The 15350-nt window shown below is 42.4% G+C and overlaps 1 protein-coding gene across 5 annotated transcripts in view; it reads left to right on the top strand.

The window, feature by feature from the left end:
• The window catches only part of AOAH (acyloxyacyl hydrolase), a 77646-nt gene that overhangs the window by 45741 nt on the left and 16555 nt on the right, over positions 1–15350 (top strand). For all 5 annotated transcript variants that reach the window (XM_035319241.1, XM_035319244.1, XM_035319243.1 and 2 more), the window contains exons 14-17: positions 1437–1519; positions 7245–7281; positions 8277–8351; positions 13630–13802. In XM_035319241.1, the coding sequence (XP_035175132.1) occupies positions 1437–1519; positions 7245–7281; positions 8277–8351; positions 13630–13802 (368 nt within the window). The remainder of the gene's footprint in view (positions 1–1436; positions 1520–7244; positions 7282–8276; positions 8352–13629; positions 13803–15350) is intronic.

Here is a 15350-nt window from a genome sequence, read left to right as displayed (position 1 = left end):
TCTTTCTGCTTGCTCTTTTCTGCTTGTGCACAAACCAAACTTCCAGCCTCAGTTACATTCTCAGGGTGTGTTTTTTAAAGTTGTATACTACTTGAAAAGACAAACAGAGAAGACCTGTGCAGCCTCCTCATTCAGAGACAGCAACAAAACCAGTCTTCACAGATCGATTACAATATCCAGCTGCTCTATACACAGTACTTAACTGGGTTGCAAAGGATCTGAAGTTGGCAAGTGACGGGAGCTTAGTACTGACGCTGGCATTGCCAGCAATAGACCTTGGACCACTGTTGAGTTTTTAATCTCTTCCATGCCTGGAAGAAAACAAAGGAAGACTGCTTGGGAGGTTTATTGCATTTTCAAGAGAAGTAACTCAAAATCTCACAGCACAAAGATGAAGTCTAAAGAAGACCAGTAAGGAATGTGCAGTGGGAGAGGACAATTTGCAGAAGGCTCCCATTTACACCGAGTCTGCAGAAACAGAGATGCAAACTGATGCAGGCTGTGCCCATCCTTTCCACCCCCTCATCAGTGAAGAGGGATGCCACAGATTAGCTAAGGAGTGTATGCTCTGACCAAGAAGTTTTGTTTGCTTCTCCTCATCCCCCCACCTGCTATGCTGAAAGCCAAAGACCTGCCACATTTCTTACATAACCTATTGCTTGCTTACTAGTTAGTATTATCATATGTTTCTATGTAGGAAGTTACTTTTTATTGCTGGCTTCAAAACTTATAATTGTCTTATGTTCCTCTGCATTTGCCGAAGTTGGCTGTTCTTGAGCCATGGTATTTCAGTTATCTGATTTCTTCGGTGCCTAAGTTCAAACACAAAATCAACAGCTCCAATAGCCATGTCCAGGTACTCGTGGCTCAGACCATGGCTTTCTCATCAGCTTCCCTGTGGGCTGTTATCCTTTTCATTGCATTTTAATTTTTCTCGACAGTGCAAAGTAATGGAGAAAACTAATCAAAATCAAATTTAACCTGTCTTTTGATCAATCCACCCAAGATTTATGGCACTGGGAAATGAATGCCCTGACAATATTTCTTCTCCTTTATTTCTTCTTATACAACAGCCAATTGAAAAGTCAATTAGTGAGCAATCAACAGGATTGTTTTGATAAATGATGTATAAGAAAAAGGTTCTTAAACACCCTCCCTGAAAGATTAGGGTGATAGCATCCAGGATGAACAATCCAAACCAAACTCTCCAACCATTTATAGTTTCTCAGAGAATGTTGGGGCTTCCATTTTAGGCCATGCTATTCAAAATGAAAGAATTTTATGACCTCAAAAAAAAGAGAAAATGTTAAATGGAAGTATATGCACAACTGGTACACGGTGTTGTTCAGAGACAAGAACAAACTTTCTAAGTATTGGACTTGTTTTCATTCACATCATAAAAGTTTAGTGGTTTGCATTTTCTCAATTTATTTCAGAGGCTGGACAGACTCTCTATATCTACGTTTACGCAGGAGAAATCGCTGTAATCACAGAGACTTACAGAACATTTCCCAAAATGGTAAGTTAACATATTTCACTTTTTTTTTTTCTTTAATCTTATAAGTCTGATATTTGATGTGGCTTTAATGAACATCTTCCAGAAACAAAGAGAAAACCCTTCCAAATTGCATGCATGTCTTGTAGAAAATATAGTGACAAGCACTTACTTAACTCACCATCTTTCTTTGGTCGCGATTATCCATGCTTTTACAAAGGACTTCCACTGAACTAAAGATCAGTGTACCCCACTGTAATTCTAATTATTTTTTTCTCCAGTGACCAAAAGGGGATCGTTATGGGTGTTGCTGGTAGTGACAGAGCTAAGAGGCCTGACCCCATCTCTTCTGGAGGCAATGGCATGGTGCCTGCTTGCTTGCACACCCCTTCTCTGCACCCCTATTGGGGATGCTGGGGGTCCTATGCTACACCCCACAGTAACACAGGCAGACTCACAGGACTGCCACACCAGCAGGCAGAGCAGGCACAAAACTGTCCCCAGCCTCACAGCAAGGGTGTCTGTGATGTCCTGAAAGGCCTTTGTCCAAAAACCAACATCCTTCTGCAAAACCGGAGCAGTCAGTGGTGCAGGCAGCTTTGTGTGCACTTAGACCAGATTTTAAAGTAATCAAGGACACAAAGGTAAATTAGGACAAAACTTAGCACTGTTTTGTCAATAATTAATTTTGTGAGGCTGGCTTAACGTATTCTTCCTATAAAATAGCATCCTGCGTTGGCAAGGTTATACACAGCAGGCCTAATCTACCCAGAAATAAGGAAAGGGTCTTCTTATACAGTACCTCACAGGAAAAGTTCATGTAAGTGAAGAAGAGGAAGATTAATACAAGAAATAAAAGGTGGTAAAGAGACAGCTAAACAGAGAAAAGCACTGGGTTTGAGAAAGGAGACATGCTCCTGAGCCCAACAGCAATAGAGATGTCTGAAGGAATGTTAAAATACTTCGGCAATTCAGCAAAACAAAGATTAAAAGGCAGTCCTGGTTTTAAATCCTTCAAGGCATAAACACCACAAAGAGAGAAGAATGGTTTAAACTGAAGGACACTTCTGGTACAAGAGCATGGGTTTTCATTAATCATACCTCTATTTGTAGTGGGAACATTAATAAAGGTTACTACCTAAGAGAGAAAACCTAGAATAGCCCTCAAAACAGAGGAGTGGAGGTAAGAAGAAGCCCAGAGCTGTTTCAAGACAGAGTTTGATTAAATCTGCCAAAGTGGTTGCATGAAGGGATGAGAGTAATCTACCTTTGAAATTAAGGTTTATGATGTTAACTATTGTGTGTCGGATTAAGTGATGTCCCCAACAGTGGGTTTAAAAGATACTTGATCATTCTGTGATTACCACATTCTGTTTCCATTGTATTTAATTTTCATTCTTCAGAAAACTGGCTGCAAAAGTTAGGGAAAATTTATTCTCCTCGGGTGGATAGTTTGGTTTTCTGGGATATGTTTCCTCACCAGTGATGAGTCATGTTGGCCACAAGTGAGGAGCACTGCTGCACTAGTTTCTGGTGTTATATAGAAACATGTTAAATGCTGGGGATTAGGTTTTCTGTCAGATTTAGGATCAGAATGGGTCTGCCCCAACTGCCAGCTCCATGAGCCAGAGGTCTCACAGGGTTGCAGATGTTGTCCAAGCAGGTAGTATGGTGCAAGGATCCCTTGCAGGCTCAGGTGGGCTTTTTCATCAGAGAGTTCCCCTCAGGTGCCAGTACCTATGCCACTGGCAATGCCTCCATACACCTTCCTCCTTCCCGAGGCACATGTATTTCTGAAGCTTTCAGTCTTTTTGCACAAATATATGGCAATGTCTTTGGTATTGTGGCTGGCTATGGGTACTCCTCATCTCATCTGTCAGATGCAGAGCACTGGGGTTGGTGGCTTCCATGACCACAGTCCCTCAGGTATCCCTTCTGGTGAGTAACAAAAGGTCAATTGGTGAATAACAAAAGGTCAATTGGTGAATAACAAAAGGCCAGAAAAGATGAGGTCAACAGTTCTTATCATCTATAGCCGGTTAGCCTCAGTGCCTGATACCCTATCACCCTGTTCTGTTCTCTTTAATTTAATAGGAGATGTGCTTTCCCTTCTTCCTTCTTCCCAATTCCCCCCTACACTTAAACCAAAAAAAAAAAAAGGGGGGGGGGGGCCCTTATTGTGTGCATCATTCCTTTTTAAACGCTTCTCTCTCACGCTTACACGCTTACACACTTTCACTGCAGACACCTGCAGGATATAAAAGGAGGTGAGCCTGTGTCAGGGCAAAAGAATCTGAAGAAAATTACAAGTGATAGAAAAATCCCAGAGTATCTTCCCTCACTATCTTATCTTAATCATCACATTGACACAGTACTGTAAAGGTTCAATTTTCTTGCCTTGTTTGGCATAATAGTTTCGCAGAATGGGAGGATTTAAACAGGCACTGTCAGTGTCACTGAAGCTAAAAGCTGACCACCAGCCTGACAGCTCCAGATGGGAGGGCTTCATTTTCCTCCAAAAATACTGCTTCCCCAGAGAGATGCAATGAAAGGGAGAGGTGCTGCAGCTGGGGGTCAGCTGGGGGGCTGTGGATGCACAGCAAGCAGCTCACACTCCTAATCAACATTCTCCATCAACATTTTAATTTCAATATTTTCAGCATGGTTTTATTGTCTTGCCTGTTCAATGTTTTCAGCATGGTTTTATTGTCTTGCCTCCTGGCATCGTCACACAGGCTTGCAGACCATGTGTTATTTCTGGTTTTTGACTGACTGAGAGAGATCCTAAGGTGTGAGGGACGGGTATGAATGCTCAGTTGTGGAGTTTGAAAGTTCTGAATGTCTTCCATCACCTGTTGAAAACCCCTTGCTTCTATCAAGAAGCATCCAGACAGTAAAATCAGTTGCTAGAATATTAAATAATAATAATAATAAATATTAAGTAAATATTGAGAAAGTGAATACGCTATGAATTTCTAAATAATTACTGAACAATTTTGTAATTATCATCTATGTTTTTCTTGAGATACATGGATACCGTATGTTATTTCAGAATGTGGGTATATTGTATATTTCTTTGCCACTCATAGGCTGATCTGTCTCTTTGGGATTCTTGACCAGAAAAATTAAGCCTTGTTAATACATGTCATAAGTCACTGAGCAATCAAGCATCAGGTAGCTCATTGTGGCTTCAAAACCAGTTAAGAAATAATATAAATATATATAAGTATGATATATAATATTTTATATGCTATGTATATCATAATTCATATTATTTTATGAACTGTATAATATAATATAATATTATATATCATAATTTTTATATTTTTATATATTATATATCATAATTTCAGTTGTTTTGGAAATTCTAGTCAGCCCAGAGTTCATCTGGGAAAAGCTGGAGACTTTTTTCTTTGCATCTTTGCATTTCCAATTGCTTTCACAGCAGAAAGCATTTAAAGATTAGTAAGCAAGAAGCCCTTCTCAGCCACACAGCACTTTTGGTGCTATCTGGACCCAGTCACTTCTGTGCAGGTCAGCACTGCTCCTTGTGAGCAGCTCTGCACACCTCAGAAATATTTCAAGGCTCATGAAATTTGGGTTTATTCACAAGTAGAAGTAAAACTATCCCTGACTCCTCACCAAAACTAATAAATGCCACTGGTCCAAAAAAGTTTGAAAAGCAACAGAGGGGGTCAGGAGAGGTCCAGGAGTAGGTAGGGGACATTCAACAGTACAAGGGTAGCTGAACTTCAAATACTTACTCTGCCTGGTCTCTTCTTTCTCTCTTGAGTGTGTTCATCAGAAATTACATCCTGGATCATCATTCCTTGATGACTCAATTTACCCATTAAAACACTTCTCTAAGAAAGCCCTTCTTTTTCTTTATCTTTCAACTTGATTTATAGCTGTGCCAATGTTTTCCACTGAGATGCTCATAACTACCTACATTTGTGGAGGTAATACCTACTTAAGAAGAGCCTCTTACCTTTTGTAAATGCATCTTTGATTTCCAGAGATCCTGATTAATTTATTTGTGATACCTGAGCCTCAGTCCAGGGAATCGTGCAGCAGAATGGCTTAACAAAGGGATGCTGAATTTGATCTGAAAAAGGGATATTAAACGGAAAAAAAAATCAGCTAGCAGTGGTTCTGTTTCAAGCAATATTTTCTAAGGACTGTGTGGGGCTCTTATTCAGCTGAAAAGAGCTTCTCAACAGGAGGACTGGATTTTGTATGGGGTAGCAGCCCTCAAGACAGAGGCAACAGAGAGATACGTTCGTTTTTAGCTTGGAAGAACTGGATTATTTAAAACATAAAGGATTCCTTGATATATGCAATTGGCATCGCTGTCAGCGATAGTAACAAAGGCACCACTATTAAAATGCAAAGTGTATTATTGCTACCTCAGGGGTTTATCCCTTAGATCTTTTCCCAACACCAATCCGGCGGAGATTTAATGATGTTCAGCCCACAACGTTTCCCATAAGAGCTGCGGGGGGACAGGATTTGCTCCTCAAAGCAAGCTTCAAGACACAATGCAGAAAAGAGGAGAGAGACCAGAGTGGAGCTGGGCAGAGCACAGGGCTGTAATACAAGAAGAGGAGTGAGAAAAGAGGATAAGAGAATGGAAATACTGCAAAATAGAAACAAGTACAGAGCGTAAGGCCTGCGCCTGAAGTTTGTGTTTCTGTATGCTGCTGTGGGGTGAGCTGCTTGCAGTCATTGTCTTGGTCTAATCTTGAACAAAGCATTTTTTTTTTTTTTTCTGGCTGCTTCTTTGCTGTCACTCCCGCACTGCAGGTGATGGAGTTTGATTTGCATGCTGTGGATAGCTGGGATGTGTATGCACAGCCTTCAAAGTCCCGCTAGTAAATTTTACGCATAAAAGCTTTCCTGATTAAGAAATGCTTTTCTGATTCAAGACATAAATGAAACACGATTGATATTCACAGATGCTTAGGTTTAGCTAGTTCTTTTCCTGGAGGAGGAGAGATTTGCATCCAACCATTTGGTTGAATTGCTATTTAAATGAAGATAATCCGGAGGGCTGCAGCTGGCCAAATACTATTTTGTAAGTCTGCCACTGGTGGCAAGAGCAATACAGACACCCCAATGTTGGTGTATAGTGCCATTTAAGATGCTTTACAATATCCTTCCCACCTCCAGCTGTCTCTCCAGAAGTGCACAATCTCTAAGGCATCCTGTGTTGTATCTGCCATCCCTGCTGCAGATGTCCTGGATACTCTGAGATGTCAAAAATGGCCCTTGGTGCCTATGTTTAGGGCTTGAATCACTCCCAACATGACATATCTGTGAGACACTTACTCTCTTAGAGAAGTGAGAACAGTTCCCTTTGCAATTTATAGGGAAAGTTAAAAGTAGATTGATTGTTGACAAGTCAGGTTGGATGGTTTACAAGAGACTACTATGTTCACCAGATGGGAAGAAGCTGCTAGATCAGGATTAAAAGCCAGATCCAAACAACCCAGCACTTAAAAATATTTCATTTTCTACAGTCTGATATGTGGAACTCATGTGAAAGGCAACAGGTCACTGGATTTGGATTTACTTCCTAATGCTGGTACCTGAAAAAGTTAGAGATGACCTGTTGCTCATTTTTTATTTAATAAAATAAAATACTCCTACATTCTTAGAAATGTTCAATGATATTGGGTTTTGCTTTTCATTTTGTTTGTCACTGTAACACTGTTGTACTATTCCTCTTATTCCCACTGTATGTGATCAGGTGGTTCTTCAAGAAATCTCCTCAGTTTAATGAAAAGGTGAGTGTTTGATGGGATTTGAAGACTGACTGCAGGTACAGAAGTGTATCTGGGGTCCTACACCCTCAAATGGAAGAAGCAGAGCCCTGTAATGAATGTGTTATCCAGAAGTGTCTCAAGAAGCAGAGCTTCACTTGGCCACTCTGCCCTAAGTACTGTCGGTCTCTTCTTTCGTATCAACATTCATTAACAGAGGAAAAACTGTTTTCAGATGTGGGTCTTACCATCCCCAGGGCCTTGGCCCTAAGCCAATGGAATATTTCCAGTGATTTTAGGGAAGAGGCTAAGTCTTTCCTTAAATTTGTTTTTTTGGGTCTCCCTGACTCCATTACTTCTGATTTGTAGCAAAGGCCTGCTGTGTTATCTCCATATGGGTATGATTGAGTAGCTACCAGACAGGGAGAGGCAGCAGCTCTCCTTTTCAGATGAATTTGGGTCAGCCATGGGATGGTTGCATTTAACTTAGCCTGCTCCATGCTGATGTAGTTCACATCCGAAGAGATTTATAGTTTTCTGCTGCAGAGAAAGTATTAAAGAATCCTTCCTCTCTAGCACTGAACTGCAAGCCACATCCTGATTTGATCTTGAGCCCAATTCTACACATAAACTTAGTTGTCAGCCACACATAGTCTTCTTCTCTCATCTCTAACTAAAAACCTCCCGACTTGATTTATGGCTTTGCCCTGAAATGGAACTGCTTGATTTGGCTTCTGAATACTGCAAAGATAGAAAACCAGCAAGAAAAACAGTGAAAAAGACAAATCCATGAGGGGGTAAGAGGGACAAGGAAAAAAATAATGTGTAAGAACATGGATTAAAATACAAAATTATAGGAAAAAGAAAAAAAGAAAAAATAAGAAAAAGAAAGAAAGCCTAGAAGCGTAGTCATCTGAGCATTGGCCAAAATTGAACAAGCTACTTCCAATTCACATAGTGTGTGATTCAGACATTGAGAATCTATTTGTCCATTAATATGCTGCTGATTTATCTTTCAGCTTGGCCAGAAACCAGCTGTTGGACAATCCAGCCATAGTTATCTATGCTACAATTGGGAATGACGTCTGCAACAGGTAAGGTCTAAACAGTACTAACATTTATATCGTCATAAATCTGGCTTCTTTAGAGTACTCCTGGCTTTTTGGACATTTCTGTCTCATTGCTTTGAGCCTACCCTTAATGGCATTTTTCTTTGCTGCTGATCTTTGCTTCATTCTTATTTTTCTGCTAAAAATACTGGTTATCTCCTTACGTGTATCTGTTGTTGCCACCTACCTGTTCTTATTCAGAGCTTGTCCGTCTTTCTTTAGCAGTGATAAAATGACCAAAGGCATGTTTGAAGCTTAATACTTCTTGCAAAGTAGATGAAATGAAAACAACAGAAGGAAAAAAACAGAGCCTTGTGAGCACATATATCCGTCTTATCCAGTGTACCATCTCCCATCAGACAAGGTAGCGTTACAGGTCTACCTTTACTGAAGAACCACAGCGTGGTCCTCTGTCAAGGTCTAATTTCACCCTGCCTCTGAGCACGTTGTCTGCAGCCTTCATTGTGCTCTCCTAACAGTTTTTTTTGTCTTCCTGGCTTTACTCCTATCAAAAGCTCAGCAGGAGAATGAACTGAAGCTTTCCAAACTAACAGGTCTGGCACTACCCATTAACAACGCTCACAGGGGCACACAGAAGTCACCATTTTGATGCTTCTCTTCCTCCCATAGTCAGAAATCCACAGCCCAGAAAGTTCACACAGAAGCCACCTTTCAACCAGGCCAATGCACAACACATCCACGCTCCAGCTTTGGATTTGCAAGTGGTCCAAATGGACACTTTGTTGACCTAACATTATTTTCACCTTGATGGAGCTTCAGATTGCCTTTTTAGCCAGTGACGTGGTTTAACCCAGCAGACAGCTAAACACCACACAGTCATTTGCTCACTCCACTGCCCTACAGTGGGATGGGGGAGAAAATTGAAAAGTGCAAGAATTCCTGGGATGAGATAAGGATCATTTAATAAGGAAGAAAAAAAAATAAATATATATATATTAAAACAAATGATGCACAATGCAATTGCTCACCACCTGCTGACCAATGCCCAGCCATTCTCAGAGCAGCAGCCCTCCCAGTTTTATTGCTGAGCATGAGCCCATAGGATATGGGACATCCCTGTGGTCAGTGTGTGCCAGCTGTCCTGGCTGCGTCCCCTCCCAGCTCCTGGCACACCCCCAGCCTCCTCGCTGGCAGGGCAGCACCAGAAGCTGAAATCCTTGTCTCTGTGCAAGCATTGCTCTGCAGCAGCTAAAAGATGGCTGTGTTCTTATCCTAAATCCAGAACACAGCACCATAGCAGCTACTGGGAAGACAAATAACTCTATCCCAGCCAAAACCAGGACAGACAAAGAAATACATCTGATTAACATGGACACTTTCAAAACACTCAAAACATTTTATTAAATGATGCACATGCAGCCAAGTCTCCTTTTAGAGCTTTTAAAGTCTCACCTGCAAGTTGTGTAAAGTGAGAGCTATTATTAGGGCTGCCAGGCTTTGCTTCTAAAACACCCCATTTTCAGTGGCCTAAAACTTTGCTTATCGGCAAGTTCACCATTGAGCTGAGTGGGAAAAGCAATCGCAGCCATCCCTCCAGGCCTCCTGCTGCCTGCTAGCATGTCTGTCCTGAGTATCTGGTTATCCAGAAGCTTCTGGAGTATTGCTACAACCACCTCCAAGGTGATGAACCCTACCAAATATAAAAGACTTCAGAGATGTCTTCTTACAGGCATAGGCCAGGCTCTGTTGAGCACGTATTTCAACTCTGCTGTTTTGCTAAAGTCACTGCTTTTCCCTCTGATTAACTCCTCATGCTGCAGGTTAATCCTTTCACTTCCCCTGTGTCTAACCCTGCTTTCTATTCTTGCCTAAAGAAAAAGAGAATCTCTCCACAAAATTTAAACCATTTTGGCCTCACATCATCCACTTGTATGTTCCAAAACAGTATTACTCAAAATGCCACTTGTTTTATCCCAGTGCCTATTACCTGGCAGAGACACTCTTGTCTGCTCCAATTCTCTTTGCTGTCTGTTTTTCTCCACAACACCCGTAACATCAAAAGAAGCCATGACTGTGGTGATCACTGTGACTCCAACAAGGAAAGGTGCTGCAGCTCTTATAGAAACACACTATTTCCATCAAGTGGGGTGGGTAGCAGAGAGGGATTTTTGAGGATCCAGTCATTGTCTGGCTCTGATAATACCCACAGAGGTTACAGAGGGTGTGGAACATCTGATGGACCTAACTTTACACCTAAGGCTGGACAAATAAAAACCTTTTCAAGGACCGCTTTAAAGTGCAGTAATAGAGCCCTTCTGGTCATATCCTGTATTTTGTCTTCAGATGAGAGAGCAATGTGCTAAGCACAGCTTTTAGCCAAAGAATTGTTAAAATGCCAGTATTTCATTCCATGTGAAGAGCGGGGCAATGTGTTTGTTACATGGATGCTCGTAGAGGAAAAAAATAATTAAATTGGCAGCATGCGTTATATGTTCCCAGTAGTCTCCACACTGTGGTGTCCGAACAGAGGGGTTAGAAGAATAAAGACAGATGGCAATGGTATCTCTCAGCCCACTGAGGTGTAAATGTGGGACACGTGGACATGGAACAACAACAAAAAGAAGCAACAAGAAAATAATGAATGCCAGCAGCACCAGATGCTGTGCAGTTACTGTGTGTTAGCTGCATTTGGGGTTAGCTGCACTGCTTCTCCAGCCTCTCTTTACCACCTTTGCACTTATGTATGTGTATGTATGTGCATATGTGCATGCATATGGGCACGTGAGCTCTCAATGAAAACCACACATGCACCTGGTATGCCAGTGGCCCAAACACTGGGCATGTTACAGATGTGATTAGAAAGCAGCACTGAGAATGAAACATGGTCTGAGGAGGATTTATTTGGATTAGTGCTGTGAGACCAGACCTGCCCTGCAGGATGTGGTGGTACCAGGTGCTGGAGAAGGTCTCCGTGCAGCCAAGCACCCTACCATTGATGGCCATTTGCTTATGTGCTGATACAATGAGTGGTGGCAAACATCAGCTTACAGAGGTCCCAGGTGTGCAGAAGCCATCCCTGGTGCTGCCTTCCTTATTGCACAAGCCAAAATGCATGTGCCTACAAGACAGCTTGCTTCTTGTCTGGTTTTAATTTCAAGGCCTGGCACAGAGAGGAAATGTGAAGAAATGCATGGAAACACCTGTGTGACTTCAGTGGAGAATGACAAGAGGTTGTGGAGCTATGAATGTCATATTAATTTCATCTCCTGCTGATGTGTTTGCTTGCCGTAGCAGCCTTACATCAGAGCAGTATTTTGAAATCTAGTGCCACAACACCTGTAGGCAAAAATGAAGTAATTTAAGGGCAAAACCACAGTCTTATCTCAAAAGTACCTTGCTTGGGTGGCTGTCACAAGCATGAGCTTGAATCTTAATGCTGTTTTTCAGTTCTCCCTAACCAGAAATTCTCAAATGCTGTAGAAGCACATTCTGCATTAAGATAAGTTTCTAGGCTCAGGGAACCTGTCTAATTATTATATTGCATGCAAAATGCAGCAGCTAAAGAACCCCAAATCCTGATTAGAGGAATGTAGTTCTCCCACAGGGAACTCAGTTACCCCAGAGCACAACCATTTCTAGATGTCTAGTCCTCAAGACAAAGCAGCAAAGCTTGTGAAGGCTCCCTCCTTTGCAGGGCATTCACCAACAAGCAATCCTGCTTGATTTCCCAACATCTCAGTCATACCCACACTGAGTTTGCCCTTCTCTTACCCCTGGGAAAGCCATAGGTTGGGGCCATGGAGCTCAAAGGACTTCTCCAGGGAAAGGTCTCCATCCTCCGGTACCACATGGAAAACTTGAGCATGCTCTTAGGATGAAGGCTTCCAGAAAAAGCCATTTCTCTGAAAACCTTGGTCAAGCTGAGTCGCACAACCACGGCAGGACCAGTCTCATTTCCCCAGCACTTGGCTCCTGCTGGGACAGGATTACCTCATTGGGAATGCTTTCACCCTCTTCTTCATCACCCTTTGCAGATGCATGGCAATAGCTCTAAGGGGAGAATGCACAAGTGCCCTTTATACAATAAAGTGGTTGTTTCAATAATATAACTAGAGCAGGGTTCTCTAGGTAACCTGGGGGAGTTTGTTTTTCTTATACAAGCTGAAATTTATTTCAACTTCAGGATTTTATTTTCCTGCAGCATTTACAGCTACGTGCAAGGGAAGGACAAACCAGAGTCTGGGAGTCTGGCTTGGAGAGGTTCAGGCCCAGTGGCAAGCTATAAAACATGGGCATTTAGTCCATGTGGGACACTGTCACAGCTCCTGCATCCTAGTGGACATTTCTGAGGACTATTTTAGCTTCAATACCTCCTCTCTCTCCCTCCATTTTCCTATATTCATTTGGACCCCTCACCACTCTCTTGCAGCATGGTGGTAGGAGGTGTACAAGATGTGAGAGGCAAAGTTACCTTAGATATTCCTACCTGGCGTAATTGAACCAGATGTTGAATGTGAGCAAGTAGTGGGGGAAGCCATCCTTGCATCTGTTCTGGGGCATCCGTCACCCTGAAGCCATGTGTGCAGAACACCACTGGTTCCACCCAGGTTGAGCCACAGAGGCTAAAATAAAATCACCAGGTGCAGTAGCCTGGGGATTCCTTTTCCTGCTGAAACTTTGCGTAGACATCAGACCAGTCAAATGGCAGTCCCAGCCTGGAGTTTGACAAGTATGCCATGGCTGGTATCTTTGCAATCAGCAAAAAGAACATGGGCTTTTAATGACTAGAAACTGGCAAGTTTCTGGATTTATAGCAAGTGGCTTGAGATGCTCTGCAACAGCTGCAAATAGTGAGGCTCTCTAGTGGTTCTACATGGATCTCAGTACCATGAGAAACCAATATATTCATAGTCTGCTTCATAGCTCCGATTCACCATTTGGCAGTGTAAATAAAGACTAATTCATTTCAAACAATGGGATTACTCTACCATAAAACTAGGAAAAGAAGGCTTTTCTCCTACGTGGAGGGCACTCCACAAAAGAGGATTGCATAAAGGGTTGCATGTCTGCCTGTGTTTTTAACAGGGAGAAGGCTTTTGTTTATTACACTGAGGGAGATTTCTGCATCACTTTTTGTTTTGGCAATAAGAACAAGAGATTAAAGCACATTAGCATCACTTCTATAAGGTTTTATTTAGCTAACCTAACATGCAAGAACAAAAGAAAACACTTTAATTTCAGGTGCCTGTTTGGTAGCACTGTATTACCTGAAACAATGTCCTGTTTGTGTCCTCTCCTGCAGGAATCATGACACCCTGGCTCACATGACGACCCCCAAAGAAATGCTCTCCAATGTCATACAAGCTCTGCATTACCTGGACTCACGGCTTCCAAACGGCAGCCACGTGATTTTAACAGGCTTGGTGGATGGACGCTTCCTCTGGGATAATCTGCATGACAGATACCATCCTCTAGGTAAATATGAGATGTTGTGGGGTGGGGTCCTGTCGGCTATCTGCCCGCATGTGTTTCCTTCTCTTCCTGAAAAATTTATGTCTCTGTTGACATATTTCAAGCAAACCTGACAGAGTGGAGGAGATCTGGAAAATACGAGCTGGATATTGGCTGGTCAGTAGAAGTAAGAGAGTCACCTCCAGAGCAGAATAGAGCGCAGATCCCTATGGTGCCCATGCCCCCCCCCCCCCCCCCCCCTTCCCCCAGCCAGACCCAATCAGCTCCAAACCAGCCTCAACACATGCTATGGATGTGCAAACAAGATGTTCTGCTTCAGCCTTGGCCCAAAATTGGGGCCAGTCTGACCATGCTTCATTCTGGATCTTGTTACAGGTGGAGCTTGACATCTGGTGAACAGCTCCACTCACTGACTGATGGGTGTCTTGATAATGCTGGGTGTGGACTGGGACAGAATTAACCCAGGGAGTTGCAAAAGACTGAGTAGATGCTAAAGGAATAAATTTTCCACAAGCTCTGGGTGTCTGGCACCTCCTATGCTACATACAGGTGTGACAACTGAAACATCATGCCACGTATAGGCACGTCTGGGTCTTTCTCTCAGAGTGCTGTTGCCATAAAGTTCTTTGAGGCAGTGTTTGCAGGGATTTGGAGGCTAACTTTGGCAGCCTATCTCCTCAGAGCACACTGAGAGCACATGCAGAGAAGCTGCATGTCTGACCATTGACTGGCCACTTGCTCATGCTATGTCAAACAGCAAAGAGGAACGTCATCATGGTGGAGCTGCATTAACACATGACAATACCAGACATCCTGCACTGTGGCTAGGCTGGTGCCTGTGCCTCTGGGGTCAGTGTGGGCACATTTCCATGGAGAATTGGGGTGGCACGTTTATGGGGTGGCAGGTTTGGAAGCTTGTTCCAGAACCCCTTCACTACAAACTCCTACCACCCCAAAGTCAATAAAGAAAGAATGTGAAATATTTCATCCTGCTAGCAAAATGTGTTTTTATACAGGCAAGTATGTTCAGCATTCTCTGTTTAAGTGTAGGCATAAGGAACCAGCGAGGCCATTCTGCTGTCAAGTTTTAGACCAGAAGCATGTTCCTTTTGTCTCTGGGTAAATTAATCTCCCTTGCATCTGAGTAAGTGGGAAGCTGTTGCCATATTAGTTCTCATCAGTAAATGGAGAGAGAAAGAGAAGCTAATGCACATCATTAAAATGGTAGATTACATCTTCAGATGAATTTGGCAACCACAGGGTATTAGAGCTTTGAAAAAGCTCTGTGCCTGGTTTCCCAAGGTTAATCAATGGCCCCACAGATTCTTAATATTCTACACATTATTTTAGCCCTCTAAAGTACATGCCTCCTAAGAAGTCTGAGGTATCAATTTCTGTTGTTTTCTTGATTCATCATCACATTTTCTCTAATAAGCACTATATTATTATCAAGTGAAAACAGAAAAAAGAAAGAAAGAGAAAGAAAGAGGAAGGAAGGAAGGAAGGAAGGAAGGAAGGAAGGAAGGAAGGAAGGAAGGAAGGAAGGAAGGA

The sequence above is a fragment of the Oxyura jamaicensis genome, chromosome 2, assembly GCF_011077185.1.
Source record: "Oxyura jamaicensis isolate SHBP4307 breed ruddy duck chromosome 2, BPBGC_Ojam_1.0, whole genome shotgun sequence".
NCBI lineage: Eukaryota > Metazoa > Chordata > Aves > Anseriformes > Anatidae > Oxyura > Oxyura jamaicensis.
Note: the sequence above shows the minus strand (reverse complement) of the source record. Positions and strands in the feature narration are given on the sequence as shown.